The sequence below is a fragment of the Mytilus galloprovincialis genome, chromosome 5, assembly GCF_965363235.1.
Source record: "Mytilus galloprovincialis chromosome 5, xbMytGall1.hap1.1, whole genome shotgun sequence".
Classification (NCBI taxonomy): Eukaryota; Metazoa; Mollusca; class Bivalvia; order Mytilida; family Mytilidae; genus Mytilus; species Mytilus galloprovincialis.
Window position 1 is genome coordinate 27172302 of NC_134842.1, and position 21556 is coordinate 27193857.

Sequence of the window (21556 nt, forward strand, 5' to 3'; positions counted from 1 at the left end):
AAGTACATCGGTAATGACCGAAACCGATTCCCGAAAGTTCCGGATAATCATTTTTTTTTAAACCTAAAAAAATAACCTCGTTTGGTTTAACTTGTGAATTCTTTAAAACCAAATTTGTCAAAGAAATGAAGAGAACAACGAATATAAGATTAATTATAACTCGACAAAGTGATGCTAGCAAAGTTAAAACATCCTAGCATTCAAACCGTAGGAAATGATATGCACCTTTTATATATGTTAGACTCAGATCGACGTCCGGCCTCTAATCGACGTCCGTTCCTCAAATCGACGTCCGTTTCTCAAATCGATATCCAAATCTGACGTCACATTCGCAAATCGACGTCCAATATTTTGATACTCTAATTGACGTCCAATGTGACGGCATGCATTGTTAAAACTACGCCCGATTGAGTGTAGTCGTCTTTAATCGATGTCCAATATGAATAAATAATGAATTCAGGATTTCATTGTTTACATTTATTATAAAAATTTTATACATGTACATGTTTTGTAGGGTTCAAGCATTTATGCATACTTTCCATATAGATTTCTTTCAGCCCGAATTAGGTATCATGCATATTAAAGTTTGGGTAAAAAGTTAATTGAATCGATCTACATAGTAATGTGTCATTCCTATGCATGTTGATAAATGACATACATGTAAGTGTATGTCAAGGAGAAAACAACATAACGTCAAAGAAAAACAAACGACATCTTGAGGTCATTATTCAATATTCAACAATAGACAAAATAAAGAAGTATAGCCATTGTTTTAAAGAGTATTATAATTCGGACATAGCAAGATATTTTTAACACATTTTTTAGTTTTACACCTGGAGTGAAACATATACGCAAGAAATCAGCATTGATTGTGTTTTATGTTGTGCTGTTACACAACTGTTCTCCGTCATATACGCAAGAAATTGGTATTATGTTTTATGTTGTGCTGTTACACAACTGTTCTCATATACGCAAGAAATTGGTATTATGTTTTATGTTGTGCTGTTTCACAACTGTTCTCATATACGCAAGCAATTGGTATTGTGTTTTATGTTGTGCTGTTACACAACTGTTCTCATATACGCAAGAAATTGGTATTATGTTTTATGTTGTGCTGTTATACAACTGTTCTCATATACGCAAGTAATTGGTATTATGTTTTATGTGTGTTGTTACACAACTGTTCTCATATACGCAAGCAATTGGTATTATGTTTTATATTGTGCTGTTTCACAACTGTTCTCATATACGCAAGAAATTGGTATTATGTTTTATGTTGTGCTGTTTAACAACTGTTCTCATATACGCAAGAAATTGGTATTATGTTTTATGTTGTGCTGTTATACAACTGTTCTCATATATACGCAAGCAATTGGCTTTATGTTTTATGTGTGTTGTTACACAACTGTTCTCATATACTCAAGTAATTGGTATTATGTTTTATGTTGTGCTGTTACACAACTGTTCTCATATACGCAAGCAATTAGTATTATGTTTTATATTGTGCTGTTTCACAACTGTTCTCATATACTCAAGCAATTGGCTTTATGTTTTATGTGTGTTGTTACACAACTGTTCTCATATACTCAAGTAATTGGTATTACGTTTTATATTGTGCTGTTACACAACTGTTCTCATATACGCAAGCAATTGGCTTTATGTTTTATGTGTGTTGTTACACAACTGTTCTCATATACTCAAGTAATTGGCTTTATGTTTTATGTGTGTTGTTACACAACTGTTCTCATATACGCAAGCAATTGGTATTATGTTTTATATTGTGCTGTTACACAACTGTTCTCATATACGCAAGCAATTGGCTTTATGTTTTATGTGTGTTGTTACACAACTGTTCTCATATACGCAAGTAATTGGTATTATGTTTTATGTTGTGCTGTTATACAACTGTTCTCATATACGCAAGCAATTGGCTTTATGTTTTATGTGTGCTGTTACACAACTGTTCTCATATACGCAAGAAATTGGTATTATGTTTTATGTTGTGCTGTTATACAACTGTTCTCATATACGCAAGCAATTGGCTTTATGTTTTATGTGTGCTGTTACACAACTGTTCTCATATACCAAAGTAATTGGCTTTATGTTTTATGTTGTGCTTTTACACAACTGTTCTCATATACGCAAGTAATTGGCATTATGTTTTATGTTGTGCTGTTATACAACTGTTCTATGTTTATAACCCCGACATATTCTTTATGGGCCTGTAGTACAGTGGTTTTCGATGGTTTATGTCTGTCATTTTTCTTTATAAATAAGACCGTTATTTCTCTAATTTGAATTGTTTACATGATTCATGTCATACTACATCTCCTTAATATTTTTATATAATCTCTAAAATTAAAAAAAGAAAATGATATCACAACCTGTTTACATATATTTAGTCTAGTCTTTTATAAATCTTTGAAAAAAAACAAAAATATAACCTATATGTTTAAAGGTCTAAAGGTTTCAGCTGCTGTCGGTTCGTGTCAATTGTGTATTCTTTGTCCAAAATGGACGTTGATTGGAGAAGCTAGAAATTGGACGTTGATTAGAGAAGACAAAAAAAAGACGTCGATTAGATAGGCATTACATTGGCCGTCGATTTGGAGGATATTTTATTGTGACGTCAGATTTGGACGTCGATATGAGGAACGGACGTCGATTAGAGAACGGACGTCGATCTGAGTCTTACATATATGGCATGGTATTGGTTGCATAAATTTGATACGTTTCATTTAAATGCAATATTTCTTATTCAATTGGTATATTTCTTCATTTAAATGCAATTTTTTAATTTGAATGGTATAAGTTTTCATTTTAATGCAATATTTTTTTATTCAAATGGTATAATTTTTCATTCAAATGGTATAATTTTTCATTCAAATGGTATAATTTTCATTAAAATGTAATATTTTTTATTCAATTGGTATAATAGTTTTTTTTTTTTATTTATATGCAATAATTGCATCATGGGAAATTCTTTGACGTCTTAAGGTCAAATTTGCAACAACGCGTCAGAATATCGCCCCTCTAACTAAATTTGGATCCAGCCATTTTCGAAAAGGGGGTTCCAACATAGGATAAACGTGTTTTTTTAAGATTGTTTCCCCATTCAAAAGCATTTTATAGCGCAATATTGAATGCTGTATCCCTATGTATGACATTTTTACCTATTATGTCTGTTTTGTTCACACATCGTTGTCAATATAATGAAATGTTATGCGACTGTTATACAAGTGAGAGCTTTAGCTAGCTATAAAACCAGGTTAAATCCGCCATTTTCTACATAAGAAAATGCCTGTACCATGCAAGGAATAAGACAGTTGTTATCGTTTCGTTTGATTTGTTTGAGCTTTTGATTTTGCCAATTGATTATGGACTTTCAGTTTTTAATTTCTTCGGAGTTCGGTATTTTTGTAATTTTACTCTTCTTTCAACTACGTGAACAGCTTTTTTGTGGATCTAATGTTATATGCTTCGTTTCAGCTTTTGCTTTGTATGTTAGAGTGTATGCATTTGGTACAAAGTGTTGGTACGATAGTATTTTGCATAGTGTGGAGATACTGGTGTAACTGCAATTGTTCATGTTTGATGGATATTTTCCACTTTTCACCACAGGAGTAAGAATACCAGACTTAATATTTCGGAGGACTGTAAGTTCAATCAGAAATTTTCACCAGAGAGCTGGTAAGAAACTTGTAACCAAATAAGGAACATGTTTTAAATGATCAGAAGTAAGACCAAGTTCATCAGCTGCTTTACTAAAGTTGGGCTTGCTTATGTCGTGGAGACTTAGTTTGATGTTAATAATAATAATAATAAAATTATGTTTATTTCCTAATCAAAGGGCCCTTATTTATAGGCATATCAATTACAAACAAATAAATCATAATAGACAAAACATAATACATGTTTAGAAACAATATGAAATTAAACATTATAATATGATTGATATAAAAACAAAAGAACAGTATATGTTATTGTAGCGAGGTCCGGGTTCATTTTTCGGGTGAATGTATAAATGCATAGTCTAGACCAGGAAGCACTATCCTGTCGACATACATGAGGGTTTGGATGGGGTTAAATGATTAAAGAATAATGCCCTTAAAAAATGAAGATTAGAGAATAACGGGCAATAAAAATGAAGATTAGAGAAAAAAGGGGTTAATGTTTTGAAGATTAGAGAAAAAAGGGTTTAATTTTTTAATGATTAGAGAAAAAAGGGGTGAAAATCAGAATAACAGACCCCCCCCCCCCCCCCCCCCCCCCCCATCCATTTCATAAGTTCTTCCTTGATTTGTATCTTCTCAACTTATGGATTTATGAGATCTCAATATCGGTAAAGTAATGTTGCTCTAATGCATATACATACTTAAAAAAATACATTTTGTGTGTTTGAATTTAAGCTATATAATTCATAATTGTGTCGCCTGTTGTTCATGTTGTTTATCTGACTGCACATTGAAATTGCATATAACTAATCTTTGAAGTGTAGACTAAATAAAGAATTTAAAAGAAGTGTACTGACTGCGACAATACTTTAATACCAGAGGAACTTTGTACTTTTTTGTAACAAATACATGTATGTATTGTAAGTGAGTGAACTATTTAACTTCAAAAAGGGGTGTATGGTGTTTTTTTTTTTATGTTTTCAAATAAAAAAAAATCTTCAAAAATTAAGGTATGTGGAAAATCTGGATTCATAATTTTATTCTGTCATCTACTTGTCCACAATATTTTTTTCTTCGTCAAATTGGCCATGAGGATCAGAATAATTTTTTTAGATAAAACCTACACCCCCCTTTTAAGTTGAAGGGTCGTGTCCTAATAGGTATGGTATATGTAAAAATAGTTTTGTACACCAGCTTTCTTGTTTCTCGACAAAAGAACGACTTTATATCGTAGAGGGAACTAGCTTGCGAAAACGGTCTATGAACGTATACATGGCATTGATGCTGAGACTGATGTAAAGGCAATTGTTGCCTGATGTAGCTAGAGGCATGCGAGATCAAACTGAAACCTGTAATTTGAAGAAACCAGTCTTTAAATATAAAATGAATAAAACACGAAGGATGAAATACAATCTACAGTTTTCAAAACGTAAATCAATAATATAACATATATATTTTTAGTTATTCTTCTTATAGAAAAATCAACAAAATTAAAAACATTTCTTATTTTAAAATTTATAACAGAGTTATCTTTGAGTATTTATGATATTGACTTAAAAACTAGATTGTTTGTCAGATGGATACTTAGGAGTTTGATAAATATATTGTTCATTGTTCTTATGTAGTAAAAAGTAAAGGTATGAGTGTATACCTTGTTCTCCGAAAGTTATGTCAAATATTGTGTTACAATATTCAGAGCTACATGTATTCTATTTTGTATCCAATATTTGAGAAAAAAATTATTCATTTAAAGAAAAAAATATACTTTCAGAAAGACATTAGATATCTGTAATTGTACAAGGTCCTATTGACACAACGGATTATCTTTCTCGCCGTATTTACAAGGAGTAAAGTTCAACCTACAATATAACAGAAGGTAAGATTGTATAATAATAATAATAATAACAATTAAAAGTCAATTGTTCATGAACAATTGAAAGGTCTTTCCTTTTTTCCTTTTATTGATAGTCTTCTTAGTTCAAAAACAAAACAAAAATATTGTTGCTAAGGACTTTTATGTTCATAACAAGTGGTTATTAAGGACAAAAATCATTCCTAAGTATAAAAATATTACTTCCAGTATTAAGAATGTGATATTCACTATTCAGTCTTTAAAGTTAAAAAAAATAAGAATTTATATGTCGTTGCTAGGGACAAAAATGTCATTTCCAGTATTAAAAATTATATTATTCGTAGCCTTCCAAGTTCAAAAACATATGGTTGCTAAGGTGTTTTATGTCGTTGCTAGGGACCTTGACCTCTGACCTTGACCTTACTGTGTAGATCTTATAATGCTGAACATTTTTGCAATTCAAAGTTTCTTTCTATCTCTAACCTCTTTTGAGTTATAAGCAAATAATCATCATTTCGGACCAGAAAAACAGTTTTTCATGGTCACGTGAATTGATGATCATTGATGAAAATCCTAGGTGGCTGCAACTTACGGTTTCTGAGTTTTAGTGGCCAACCGACTTTGGTTAATTTTCAAAGGGCACAATCCTACCAATGAGTCGTTGAATCTTTTCGAACCAAATGTAACGGAGAACCGATGTCTGTTCCTGAACAAATTCCACCCTTCGTTTTTTGTCTACCTATGGTAGCACTCCACAGTAAGAAAATAAAATTAAAAATGAGCCACAAAATGTTTTATCATCTCCTATTCCTGGATTTCTAATACACTAATCTAACTGTTTGTGTTGTACATGTGCATACATTGTATGTATGTAATCAGTATCTTCCATAGAGTCGATTTTCAAAAGTTAAAAGGATGAAAAATAATTCCTTTTATGTGTATCCATGGCGACATTCTGCATTTATTTACCATAAAATATTGCAAAAAGGGGGGGGGGGACATGTCACATATCCCCCCAGAAATTGGATCAAACTAGAATTTCAATGCCTTTGAGTGATACCTTTTTAGAAACTGTTGCAACTAATCTTTCTAATGATCAAATAAAACATGGGAGTCTTTCGCCTATTTTTTTTCGTAAAATCCAATCACAAAATTCGTGCGATCAAAAGTTAGAAAAAAACAAAACATTACAATAATTGCCGGACCAATGTATGGTAGGGAAATGCAAATACGGACTGTCATACAGAAAACAACCTATATTACATACATTACATAACCTTGATGTTCATATAAACCCAATACAAAGGCTATTTTAATACTCAGCTATCCAAAAATGAATATTATTGCACACTAGCTCTCATATTTGAAAAATCCAATGGGAAACTACACACCTAACTGTGGAGTGCTACCTATTATGGTTCCAGTCTTAGAATGATAACTGGGTTTTCGGTGTTAGGGGAGATACCCGCTATAAAGGAAATGTTACGGGGTCGTGCCCTAACCACAAGATAGCTTTGGGTCAACCGATACTAGATACCTAACATCATTTTAACATGTCGCGTACTTTTTTTGGGAAATGTCGTTAAAGTTTGGCGGAAAGAATAATAATAATAATCAGAAGAAATACAGTAAGGTCTTTCCTTATAGTGAAAGGAAAGACCTTAATAATAATAACACTGTTATTATTATTAAGGTCTTTCCTTTCACTTTATCATATATTTAGTACAAAATACAGATATTTTGTATATCTAATGAAGGTTGTTTTTCCAGTCTGTATCACCTACCCTGTATCGCATACCCCGTATCGCATAGCTAAACCCGTATCGCATACCCCGTATCGCATGGTAAAACCCGTATCGCATACCTTTTTTTTTTTTTTACATAAAGTTTTTTGTTTTTTTTTTGCTTAAGAAAAAATTTCCTCAAAATAGGTCATTTTTTTTAATGACGTCATTGTTTGGTATGTAACGTCACGAACGTCAAGTTTTCATATTGTATGTGACGTCACGAACATCAAGTTTGCATATTTTTTGGCACACTAAATGCAACTATAAAAAATACAAAACACTCAAATAAATACAATAATAAACAAAATATTTTTAAAACAGCAGCAGGCAAATGGTAAGGTAACCCAGGTGCTTTGTATAAGCAGTTATTTTAAGGCTTTGAACCAAGACAAAAGCAGAACTGAAGGTAACCCAGTGCTAATCTATCGGGATCAGAAAACAGTTCATATTATATAAATAACACATAGCTGAGAGGGTGATAGAGCAGATTGGTACCCCGAGAAAACATTGTCAACCGCGGCGAAGCCAAGGTTGACAATGCTTTTTCAAGGGGTACCAATCTGCTCTATCACCCTCTCAGCTATGTGTTATTTAATTTATTATACTGAACGTCCTACCATTTTTGTCTTTTACAGATTAATTTTATTTCAAAAGGATTTTCTATGACGTCACGTACATAACAACGTTACGAGTGTTAGAAATAAACAACAAGATGGTTTATTTTTTTTCATTTTGACAGTTAAATAATAAAATTTGATCCAGAACGTAAAACTTAAGCATTGACTTTGTATTCATCTACTTGATGTAAATTCAATCCATTGTCCTTTAAATTGTCGATTTTTGATTGGTTTAGACGAGAGGGTAACATTCAAAAAAATTGTCACCCTCTCAGCTATGTGATAGAGTAAAATGACACCCTCGTATTAGCCAATCAAAATATGGCATTTTAACGTGAAGTATAATAAAATATAATACTCTTCTGTTGAAATATATGATAAAGCGTATAATACATGGCAAAATCCGTATCACATGCCGTATCACCCTCGACCAATATCATCCCTCGGGCCTAAAGGCCCTTGGGCTGATATTGATGTCTCGGGATGATACGACATATGATACGGATTTTGCCATGTATTATTCTCTATATATTACACCGCTAAGAACTTATCTTGGTATATTTATATATACCTTTTTTAGTATGTATCAGTGGAATCATATGGGGGAATTTCAAAATTAATATAGGCAGCACTTTACTTATAGTTCTATATTAACTACACATTACAAGTATATAATCTAATTATAATGATTTTTAACACAATTGGTGAAAAAAAATGTATTCTTTTTGAGGCTGAAACGCACTTCTGGAATAACCTTCATCAGTAATGCTCAAAGTGTAATACTGGAAAACCAATTATATAAAATACCCGAAACATTTGAAGAACAATATGACCGAAAAGGGCCTTAGATCAATAGCCAAAGCCATCGATAGTCAATTTTGCCAGAGAAAATTGAAACTCAGTTTCTTAAAAAAAGTATAAATTTATAAACGAACAATTAAAGGCTTTTCTACCTCAGAAAAAGATTAACTTAGCTGTATTTGGTCCTCAATGGTATTATTATGCTCTTCAAATTCGACTCTCAAATCATTAGATATACTGTACATTAATTAAAAAGTTTAGACATTAACCTCTTTAATAATACGTTTGTAGATTTTCCGTGAAGTAATCCAATTTGAACAAAAACATATCATCATGGCTTCAAGTAAAGAAATAAGAAGTGCTCAGGAGGCCTAGTAAGTACGAATATTTCTTAAATATTTCACCTGATCGAATCGCACCTTCAGATGAATCTCAATTGCAAAAGGTTTAACTTATGAAACAGTCAATTTATTAGAAAGCAATTATTCAGATGAAAAGGCAAAACAACAAAAAAGGAAAAAAAACCAAAAAAACACCAGTCCCCAAAACACAACATAGAAAATAATAGGTTGAACATCTCAAACCAACCTAAAACCGGGGGTGAACACAGGGACAACGGAAGGCTGAGCAGTGCCTGCTCCACACGTGGTGTTTGTCTTATACATGTAAAAATCCGGTGATAATTCTCTTTTGGTGGTTTCGCAATCAAGGAAAAGGTGATGTGATTGTGGTTTCGACAATTGGAACATATGTGGTCATCTGTGACACAAATCTTCCATAACGTTTAACTAATTCATGATGGCGTCCGTAAAACGTTCGTAGAGATGAATTCAAATTCATTACATGGAACCCTTGGTTTGCTATCTTCCTTGTTAGTAGCATTTGCAATATTTTGGTGACACATATTTTGTCGTTTATGAATTGATATAATGCAGTGGTTTTCATAACTGTAGTGGTTGTTCTACTAGTATCTAGACATTTACATATTTGTCGAATTAAAGAAAACAATGAAAATTCATAGCATAATCTAACAGAAAAGAAAGGGGTATCCATCCATGACTTAAAAAAACCAATGAATGCACAGCAAAAAAGCAGATGGTGGTCTTCATCTCAAAGTTATATTGAGGCCTTCAACACCGAGCAAAAACTCCCACTTCACTACAAGATTATTCTAGAGGGGGCGTGAATCAGATGTGGATACTTAAAAATTCCAAAGATCTTTTAGAGTACATACAATCTAACTCTCTTTCATCTTGTAACAGTATTAAAACATTTGACTTTTCTACTCTGTACACTAGTTTTCCACATTCCAAACTAAAAGACAAATTGAAAGAGTTGGTATTGCTTTGCTTCGTAAAAAAGAATGGCCAACGTAGATACAAGTATCTTGTCTTGGGGAGGGATAAATCCTACTTTGTAAAGGATCACTCTGATTCGAACAAAAAATTCTCTGAAACTGATATTATCAAGATGCTTGATTTCTTGATTGACAACATATTTGTTACGTTCGGAGGACGTGCTTTTCAACAGACTGTCGGCATTCCAATGGGAACAAACTGTGCCCCTCTACTTGCCGACTTGTTTCTTTATTATTATGAGGCTGACTTCATGCAGGAACTTCTTAGGAAGAAAGATAAGAAGTTAGCACTATCCTTTAACTCTACTTTTCGCTATATAGATGATGTTCTTTCACTAAACAATTCAAAATTTGGTGACTATGTGGAACGCATCTATCCAATCGAGCTAGAGATAAAGGATACTACAGATACAGTTAAGTCGGCCTCATATCTTGACTTACATCTAGAAATTGACAATGAGGGTCGGTTGAAAACAAAACTTTACGACAAAAGAGATGATTTCAGCTTTCCAATTGTGAACTTTCCATTTCTAAGTAGCAACATTCCAGCAGCACCTGCATACGAGGTATATATCTCCCAATTGATACGATATTCCCGTGCTTGCATTTCCTATCATGATTTTCTTGAAAGAGGGTTGCTGCTCACAAAGAAGCTATTAAACCAAGAGTTCCAAATGATGAAGTTGAAATCATCCCTTCGTAAATTTTACGGACGCCATCACGAGTTGGTTGACCGTTATGGAATAACCGTATCACAAATGATATCGGATATGTTCCTTACGTCGTAACTACAACCCCCTTCCCTTTCCTGAATGTGACCTACCGAATTAGACTATTTACCGGATTTGTTATCACATAAGCAACACGACGGGTGCCGCATGTGGAGCAGGATCTGCTTACCCTTCCGGAGCACCTGAGATCACCCCTAGTTTTTTGGTGGGGTTCGTGTTGTTTATTCTTTAGTTTTCTATGTTGTGTCGTGTGTGCTGTTGTTTGTTTGTCTTTTTCATTTTTAGCCATGGCGTTGTCAGTTTGTTTTAGATTTATGAGTTTGACTGTCCCTTTGGTATCTTTCGTCCCTCTTTTAAGACGACCCTAGCACTGGTTTTAGCGGAATTCTTCAAGTTTACGAACACACGTTTCCAAACATGTAAAAGAAAAAACAAATTCATAGATAAATACAAATAAAAGAAATTTAGAAAAGAAATCAGGCATGTACTGTCATAATCTCACTGAAGCGTGAAAAACAAAACATGAGTATACTTTTATTTTTTTGTTTATTTCTAATTAAGCATGAAACATATGAGGATCTCAAAGGATGATATCAGGATAGTTTTAATTGGAAAATCTGGTTCTGGAAAAAGTGAGACTGCGAACAATATCTTAAGAGACAAAAGGTTTAAAACAGATATGATGGCAGAATCAGTCACACAGTTGTGCCAATCACAGACGACAGTTATATCGGGTAAAAAAGTAACAGTTGTGGATACACCGGGTTTATTTGACCCCAATGCGAAAATAAAAGACACACAGACAGAAATTGCAAGATTCATACAGATGACATTACCAGGACCCCACGTGATAGTACTTGTCACAGCAATAGGTAGGATATCACAAGAAGACAAATCAACATTGAAGAAGTTCAAGGATCAATTTGGTAGCGGAATTGAGGATCATATCGTATTTCTGTTCACCCACCGTGAACATTTGAAAAGAACTGAGAAGACATTTTGTGAATATGTTTCATCTACTACTAAGTCATTTCCCATTCTTTCAAAATATGGGGACAGGTGTGTGGCTTTTGAGAACGCCAGCAATGGTGATGGGGGAGATTCTCAAGTTCAGGAGCTCATGCATGTTATAAGTCGTGTTACAAAAGCAAACAATGGACAGTGTTATACCAATCAGATGTATAAGGCTAGGTTAGATGAGATCGAAGACGAGCGACAGAGAAAAGAACGAGAAGAAAAGGAGAGACTTGCAAGAGAACAAGCAGAATTAAGGAAAAGAGACAGGGAAGCAGAGGAAACCCGTCGAAAAGCTGCAAAGAAAAAAGAAAAAAGAGAAAAGAGTAAATTCAACAAAAGAGTAAATATAATTTATATTATTTAATGGCTAATGTACTCGAGAAAAAACGGACGATGTTTAATTACTATCTTGAAACGGACTTTGGCAGCAAATGAAAATCTTTACATGAATTAAAGAATGTTCTTATTTACGGTACTTATATATCTTACTGCACCATATGTTCATTTAGAAAATTGATCTCTCTTTATTGATGTTCGAGGTAGAAATATTTGAAAATCCAAAACCGTATACAAACTCTAAAGAGCTGACAAAATCATACAGATAAAAAAGCAAAGCCAAACCCGGACAAAGAATAAAAGCTATGCATTAGAGAGGTCATAAACAATTCAGTACTACGTAATTTTTCCATAAAACATCATTCGTAAGAGAGGAATTTGTATTCAGTGGTCGTCGTTTGTTGATGTGGTTCACAAGTGTTTCGCGTTTCTCTCTTTTTTAAACAGATTAGACCGTTGGGTTTCTTATTTGAATGGTTTTACATTGGTATTTTTGGGGCCCTGTATAGCTTGTTGTTCTGTGCGAGCCAACTATGAAGGCTCCTTGTTGAAGGCCGTACTTTGATCTATAATGGTTTTCTTTTACAAATAGTGATTGTATGGAGAGTTGTCTCATTGGCACTCATACCACATCTTCTTATATATATAGAACAACAAAAAGATAAACATTAATCAATTATGTTGTATTTAAGATGCATGCAATCGAAGAAGAAAAAAGATTGGAAATGCAAAAGAAAGCAAACTTAGATGCTGAAGCTGAATTATACAGAGAGAGACAACGATTGGAGAGGGATAGACAGAAAATGGATGCTGAAAACCAAAGAAGAATAGAAGAAATGCAACGACAAGAAGATGAGAACAGAGACAGAAAACAGAAAGAAAAAGACAGAAAAGAAAGGTTTTTAAAAACATTTTAAAGAACGAATAATATGTATTGTTCCATTATATATGACAGATATCTCCTTTTTCTCAGAATTTATTATTATCACTGAAATTACTCTTCCGACTTGTTTAGGTGTTTAATGTAATATAGCTGACCCTGATTAAGTTAAATTTGTGTTTTCTATGAGTTTCTTGTTGCTAAATATATAGACCTCTGTGTGGTGAATTGTGGACTCCTGGTTAGCTGATCTCTTATAAAAAGAGATTCTCATAGATATCAAAATTAAACTGTTGGTACTAGATTGGCGTGAATCATAAGTGAAGTAAAAAAAAAAAAGAGTACGACGTTGAAGAAGATTGAGGGCTTACAATTATTTTACCCGTGTCGCCTTTCCAACATCAAAGTTCGGTCTTTGATTCCTCCATGATATATCCTTTTTAATTGCAACTGATTTACACAGTTTGGCGAGTTTTTTTTCAATTATGAAACTGCAATTATGAAATAAGCTTGTTTAAAGCAGCCTGTTTGCACCTGGTCCTATATTGTAGGCAGGCGTTAGCTTATGAAATATCGCTATATTTAAACACAAAAACAGAAACTACACAATCAAATATGTACAGCAGCTGAATTTCAGGATAAAACAACCTTTTAAAGGTTAGAAAATCTGTACCTTTTTTATACAATAATTAACATGCAGTTTTTCCACCACTTAAATGCCCATTAAAAACTGGAAATAAATGTAGGACAAACATAACATTCCCTGCATACACTGATTTCTTTTTAGTCCTTTTAAGCTCACCTCGCCCGGAAGGCCACGTGAGCTTTCCTAATCACTTGGCGTCCGTCGTCGTCCGTCGTCGTTAACTTTTACAAAAATCTTCTCCTCTGAAACTACTGGGCCATATTAAACCAAACTTGTCCACAATCACCATTGGGATATCTAGGTTACAAAATTGTGTCCTATAACCCGGTAAACAAACCAAGATGGCCGCCATGGTTAAAAATAGAACATAGGGGTAAAATGTAGATTATATATATTGAAACCAAAGCATTTAGAGCAAATCTGACTAGAAAAAAATTGTTTATCAGGTCAAGATCTATCTGCCCTGAAATTTTCAGATGAATCGGAGAACTCGTTGTGAGGTTGCTGCTCCTTAATTGGTAATTTTAAAAAAACATTGCAGCTTTTAGTTTTTATCTTGAATATTATTATAGATAGAGATAAACTGTAAATAGCAATAATGTACAGCAAAGTAAGTAAGAACTACAAATAATTTTTGTAAGTCAACTTGACCAAAGCGGTCAATTGACCCCTTAAGGAGATATTGTCTTTTATGGTAAATTTTAAACAAATTTAAACAATTTTGTAAATTTTTGTAAATTTTTACAAAATATTTTCCACTGTCCCTTCTTGGCTAATTTCATTATGGATAGAGATAATTGTAAGCAGCAAGGTTGTTCAATAAAGTAAGATCTACAAACATATCACCAACACCAAAAGACAATTTTGTCATGAATTCATCTCTGTCCTTTGTTTAATATACACATAGCCCAAGGTGAGCGACACAGGCTCTTTAGAGCCTCTATTTAATGTAGCAGCTCTGCGGTGTTTGTTTTATTTGAATTTCAAACATTTTAACTTCAAGCACCACTAAATAGACATTAATCAAGTATTCATGAAGAAAAAATAGAATGACCTCTGTTTTCTGAGTTAATGACAATGTAAGATATTTGATACCTTTACAGTGAAAACATGAATCAAGGTTTGGAAATCACAGAAAACAGACCAAGGCATGAAGTTGGAAAGCGATTAGAGAAGCGAGAAGAAAATAACAGGTTACATATTTTATCACTTCCTCTTTAAAAGCTCGACATGTTCTGTGCTACCTAGTATATATTACAACATATCTCTTTCATACATGGATCAAACTAGTTTGGGTTGAATGTAATTCTGAAACCATTTGACAGTAATCTATAATTAAAAAAAGGGAGCCGGAAGAAACCAAAGGGATATTCAGACACATAAGTTGACGACAAAACTATTCCAAAACACGAAAAACGACCAAAAGACAAACAATCAGTATACAAAACACAGCATATCAATGTACACACTTAGCAACATGAAACCCATAAGAGGGAACGTAATGTTAGGTGCACAAAAAGAGTGCGCATAGCCTGCTCTACATGTGCAGCCGTGTGGAAACAATTGGCAATTAGAATACGTGAAGAACAAGAAGTGAACTTTACCTGCACATGTTATCACACACACTGGGTGATCAGAAAAAAATGCCGGATTTAGCAAGGTGTCGGAATATACAGAGTTTTTTCTGCAAGGATAGGCATAATTTGGGACCATGAAAATGAGTCGGTTAAAGCAGAATGTTGGTATACTCAGGTGTCGGATTAGGCAGGTTTTACTGTATTAACAAACTGATGTGATTTCTACCGTTGGAAAAATAAATTAGAAAAACTTGATGTAGAAACTTTGATCATGCCAATTTCAACTTCAATATTTGCAGAAAAATCCTTGCACCGATTAATTTGAAGTTGAATATGCTGCCAATGTTCTGTCCATCATTCATTTCCTCATATAATTTTCTTTAAGGAACTATTTGGCATCAAAAGAGTTGCAAAACATACCAAAGAGACATTCAAACTCGTGAGTTGAATTTTCTGGGCCGACAAGATTTTGCTCTTACTCCTAAATGCGGATCGGTTTTAACAGAAGAAATAGTTGATTTTCAGGGCTAAGTTTCACTCGATCGTGGATCGAACACATTAACTCATACAGTCGCGTAGAGTCTGCTTTGGTTCTACGATTACTTAAACGGTTAACCTCACCATTCTCAATTGAAGGTAACAGGGAAACTATACTTATAATATGGTATGTTTTTACTCGTCATTCCCCAATTTGTTTATTTTTGACAGGGAACAAATGAAACTTGCATCGGAAAACTTACGTGTCATGATTGAACAGCTTGAATATGTCGTAGTCTGTGGAATTGAAGTAATAAATTTGACAAACTACACATTTACAGATCCAAAGATTACACTTGAAAGGGGTGTGACATTGATATCACCAAAACGAATAGAACCTATGTCGTCAGGATTCATGGTAGGTATACGTACATTTTCATGTTTTTTTATATATAAAATTTAGTTTATAATCAAAGGAGAAAGATGAATTATGTTTCCAACTATGTCTTATTTTCACTATCAACAGTTTAATCTATACAGATTATAATTAATAGAACATTGAAGCTTTTACACAGAAGAGTAAATGCTGCCTGTTTCTTACGAAGAACTTTAAATCTAGCCCGCAATGTAGAATACAACCCGGGTGAGATTAGCAATAATCAATCTAAAAGGTAACATATTCAACACTGTTACTATTGTTTAAAATATTGATTTTGTTATCAATGGATTAAACGCAAATAAATATTATTGTTATACATATATGCACATTCACGGTACTATCGATACCTATTTTTCAGCATTGCACAAAGCTTTCTCTGACTGCTAATGACGTCTTTACACTGAATTTATTTGAGGTTTAATGTGTACTGATTGAAGCAATTTAGTTAAGGTCATGATGATTTTTTCAGTTATCATTGGCTTTGAACTAGCTTTCAGTAACTTATCAAATCTGTACATTTTGTTTTTGTAACGATCTGATTAGTCCAGCCCTTTGTAGTTAATTTTCATTTCGTGTACTTCTATTGACCTTTTCCCTACTGTCCAAGGTTATAGGGAGCCCGTAAAAACTGTATGTGCCTTTCCCAAATCAAGAGCCTTTAATTCAGGAGTTGTTGTTTGTTGTTGAATATCAAATTTCTTTTCGGTTATTGTTTTAGACATAAATCAGGGCCTTTATTTTCTCGAATGAGTTGTATTCGGGACATCTTATAATTTGATATGTGAAATAAATGTTGCTCATTGATGAAGGCCATAAATGATATATAGTTATGAACCTTCTTTGTCATTTGATCCCTGTCGGCAATCGTCGTATTTCTATGTTAAATAAATTTTTAAATTGATACAATTTTTGAAGTAATCGATTTTTGATAATTATACGACATGCACCAACAAGGAGATAAAAAAACAGAAAATGTATGACACTTCAAAACTGTTCTCAGGGGGAAAAGTCAAAATCTTATATTATTGTTTAGCTGGATACCAATTAATATTGATTTTGTTCAAATATACTATTACAGAATGAATAAAGAATTGAAAATCGGAAAAAAATACTTTATTAATTATGTATTTCTATTTTAAAGGTTACGCATAAATTTCCATATTCTGCGAACGGAACTGGTGGCGTCGTCTCATGGCATATTGCCGACTTGACTGGATATATATGTGAGCGTTTAAACATAATGTGGTCAGTTCCATTTATGTTTGATAATCACCTTAGACCTAACAAAGTTGAAGTTCAAGTTGCATATGGGCATCTTTCATTTCTAAATATGTTGTCGATCAACGCAATATCACAAGGCACATATGACTGTGAGAATGACAAATTCCTGATTTCTGCATCCATAGGACCCGGTATAAAAGAAGTTATTAAAGTTACCATTACTTCAGTAGCTATTCGTTAATGAAATGGAAGCAGCGACCTGCGTGATTTTTGAAGATCTATATCAGAAAGTTGAAGATAAACTTCTTTTAAAAGACATCATTTAGAAAGAAGCTATGAACATTGTTATTTTTCACTTTAGCTCAAACTTGTAAATGATATGGCAATTCTAATTCAATGGTTATATATTGTAATAAACTTGTATTGGTCATTCGTTGTTATATTTATGTATTAAACATTAATTATAATTATTAATATACCTCTGCTACGATGGATGCGGGTATAAGTTGCACTTTGTAAATACAGCTGTTTCTCAAACCACGCCTCTTTTGGGGAGATAAATCATATTCATAGATAATTTGATTTGTTGACATACAGGTTCCAAAATATGATGTTTGTGTTTCATCTCATAGAGACATAACATGGAACTATATTACTAGTATAAAAACATACAATTGCGGTGAAAGTTGAAAATATGCCGCACAGCTCTATGTTTTGACCTTTGAATAAAATAGATGTGCATATCAACTTTCCATTCTTTGATATAATTTTCACGAAACTTCATAGTAAAAGTGTCACAGTTGCAGCCGTAAAGGAAGTTCCTATGAGAAATTGCATTGTCTATATTTACAGAAAAGCAACCTATTCTGCTTATCACTGTTCATTCTCTCCTACGTACCATATATTGTCGTTGCATTTAGTCAGAACATTGTCATATATAGCATTGTTCATTAAATTACTCTGATAAAGACCATTTTTTTCTTTTCAATTTGAAAAGGAAAAAAAGTATTTCACATCAGCCAAATGATATCCCTCATATGTTCCACGTCCATTAATCTGCAATCAATATCAATATTTGTTCACCTCATTTACGTTTCAAATTACTTCGAATGAAATGAAAACCAGCAAAAAACTTTCAAAATTTACTTCATTTTGTGATATTGGCATTTAAATTCTCCCTCGCCCTGCTCGTCCGAATTTAAAGTATTTAATCTCTAAATTCAATAGGCTATAAACAAGACAAACACAGATATAGGATTAGTTGCTCGCAGTAACATCTTATTTTCTCTTGCGATACAATATTTTATTTTACTTTATTGTACATATTTCTTCGATTGAAACAATATATAAATACATGACGTATAACATTGTTCCTCTTTCGCATCGTTTCTTTTTCCTCGGCTAATACCTCCAACGCCTGTACGTACAATAAACATAGCAGCAACTGCATATATACCTATGTGACCAACTTCTATTCGACGTAACTGCGAGCACCTTTGATACTAATACATTTAAATGCCAAACTTTATATAGTACCATTAAACCCCACCCGTAACAACCGCCAAAACTTTCCTCGTGCCTTCTGCACCTAACATCAAATTTATAAATAGTACATACTGTTACAAAACCAGTATCCGAACTAGTTATACTAGTTCCCATCTATAAATAATTACTACATATAGCAAACGGGGAAAACCCTATTTCAAACGAAATAAAATACATTTAAATACTCCCTCGCCGTGCTCGTCCAAATTTAAAGTATTTATTCTCTAAATTCAATAGGCTATAAACAAGACAAACACAGATATAAGATTAGTTGCTCGCAGTAACATCGAAACAAAGGAAATGAAACAGTTCAGAATAAGATGCCGATATAAAAAGTCTTTAAGATATCAGTAATTGAAGATAAATCTTTAACCACTAAACGGGACCAATATCAATTTCAAGTCGTCAATCGGAACGTCAAATACGACATATTGAACCGGACGCTTCCGCAATAGATGGTAATGCAGAGAAATCTTTTGCAAATCTTGAATCGTTGGATAATTTCTCAAACTGTTTTCATTGATTCTGCAAATAGAAGAAAACAATCAAAACTTCATATATACATGTACGTGCATCTTAATCAGATAAACATTAAACATCTATAGATATATACATATTTCATATCTATATACATCAACTTCTAATCACACTGTGTCATTCTTTATGTTACACAATGCAACATAGCTCATGAAAGTCTATACATATAGACATCTCATATCTACATACATCAACTTCTAATCACACTGTGTGATTCTTTATGTTACACAATGCAACATAGCTCATGAAAGTCTATACATATAGACAACTCATATCTACATACATCAACTTCTAATCACACTGTGTGATTCTTTATGTTACACAATACAACATAGCTCATGAAAGTCTAAACATATAGACATCTCATATCTACATACATCAACTTCTAATCACACTGTGTGATTCTTTATGTTACACTATGCAACATAGCTCATGAAAGTCTAAACATATATACATCTCATATCTATATACATCAACTTCTAATCACACTGTGTGATCCTTTATGTTACATTCATGAAAACCTTAACATATATATGTCTCATTTCTGTTATATCAACAACAAAAAACAACAAAAAAAACTCTAAAGCTATGTCGGAAGCTCCGACTTTGTACTAATTTTTCTTATTATCTTTGTTACATTTTGATAATCGGTGTAAATTAAACAAGTTTTCCACTCAATATGTTATGTACCATGTGTACGGACTGTAAAATATAACTGCTTACCGTTTTAAAGTCTCTCCAAGTTAAACTCTTGGTTCTGTCCGATTTATCTCACATAAAACGGGCTACTTTTTATACCTACACCTGCATATTTGTGGCATCCGGGAAAGTAATCCTGTCAGACATTAGGTCTCCAATATGGTACTACAACTCTGATAGTTTTATAGTAAATGCGACCTGCTGATAAAATGAAAGCAAAACTGTGGTATTTTTATGAAAAAACTATAAAATTGATGATTACAATTCTCATCTATGCTTCAAATCAAATGTATACATATATTGAAAATAAACTCATCATAGATACCAGGACTAAATTTTGTATATACGCCAGACGCGCGTTTCGTCTACAAAAGACTCATCAGTGACGCTCGAATCCAAAAAAGTTAAAAAGGCCAAATAAAGTATGAAGTTGAATAGCATTGAGGACCAACATTCCTAAAAGTTTTGCCAAATACAGCTAAGGTAATCTATGCCTGAGGTAGAAAAGCCTTAGTATTTCAAAAAAATCAAAATTTTGTAAACAGTTAATTTATAAATATAGCCATATCAATGATAATTCATGTCAGCACAACAAAAAATGCTGACTACTGGGCTTGTGATACCCTCGGGGAAATAAATCTCCACCAGCAGTGGCATCGACCCAGTGGTTGTAAATAAACTCATCATTGATACCAGGACTAAATTTTATTATGTGCAAAAGTTAATGCCTTCATATTTAACCTTTTGTTTTCTATATATTTGTTTACATATCTCAAATCTAGTACAAGTCTTACGAATTCTTTATCTGAACTTTGTACTGAAACAGTAATCAGATTTACTACAAAAGGTGGACACTGTAATATTTAGTGAGAATTTCATCTATCAACTTTTAAATAAAAGTTGCATGCTTAAAAGCTGATTTGTTATCAGATTAATGAACTCAACATGGTTCAGTATTGACTGGAATTATTATATAACCAAATTCTGTAGTATTTAAAATTAAATCATAAACCGGTAAAACGGTTTTTAAAAGAACACATTATATTTGATATTCGCTTTTAACTTAATAATATGATCTCCAGACATGATTCCAAAATTGTAAATAAAGTCAACATTTTACTCAACTCCGTTCATTGTGCTTTCATATAAACATTGTTCCTCTGTCGCATCGTTTCTTTTTCCTCGGCTAATACCTCCAACGCCTGTACGTAAAATAAACATAGCAGCAACTGCATATATACCTATGTGACCAACTTCAATTCGACGTAACTGCGAGCACCTTCGATACTAAAACATTTAAATGCCAAACTTTATATAGTAAATATCTGTAAATATCTGTAAATATTTTAAAACCATATATCCC

At 33.0% G+C, this 21556-nt stretch overlaps 1 protein-coding gene across 1 annotated transcript; it reads left to right on the plus strand.

Moving 5' to 3' along the window:
* The first annotated feature begins 5277 nt into the window (after nucleotides 1-5277).
* Nucleotides 5278-17882, plus strand: LOC143075512 (uncharacterized). The gene is made up of 7 exons (XM_076250947.1): nucleotides 5278-5550; nucleotides 9023-9105; nucleotides 11381-12176; nucleotides 12865-13070; nucleotides 14802-14891; nucleotides 15984-16170; nucleotides 17333-17882. Exons 2-7 carry the CDS (start codon nucleotides 9065-9067, stop codon nucleotides 17651-17653), a joined length of 1641 nt encoding a protein of 546 aa, XP_076107062.1. The 5' UTR covers nucleotides 5278-5550; nucleotides 9023-9064; the 3' UTR covers nucleotides 17654-17882.
* Nucleotides 17883-21556: the final 3674 nt, after the last annotated feature.

Bases quoted from the DNA above. Each gene is read 5' to 3' on its own strand.
- LOC143075512 (XM_076250947.1), top strand. From the start codon at position 9,065: ATGGCTTCAAGTAAAGAAATAAGAAGTGCTCAGGAGGCCTA. The intron at 9,106-11,380 runs GTAAGTACGAAT...TTTCTAATTAAG, and splicing joins AGAAGTGCTCAGGAGGCCTA to CATGAAACATATGAGGATCT. The intron at 13,071-14,801 runs GTTTTTAAAAAC...ATACCTTTACAG, and splicing joins GAAAAAGACAGAAAAGAAAG to TGAAAACATGAATCAAGGTT.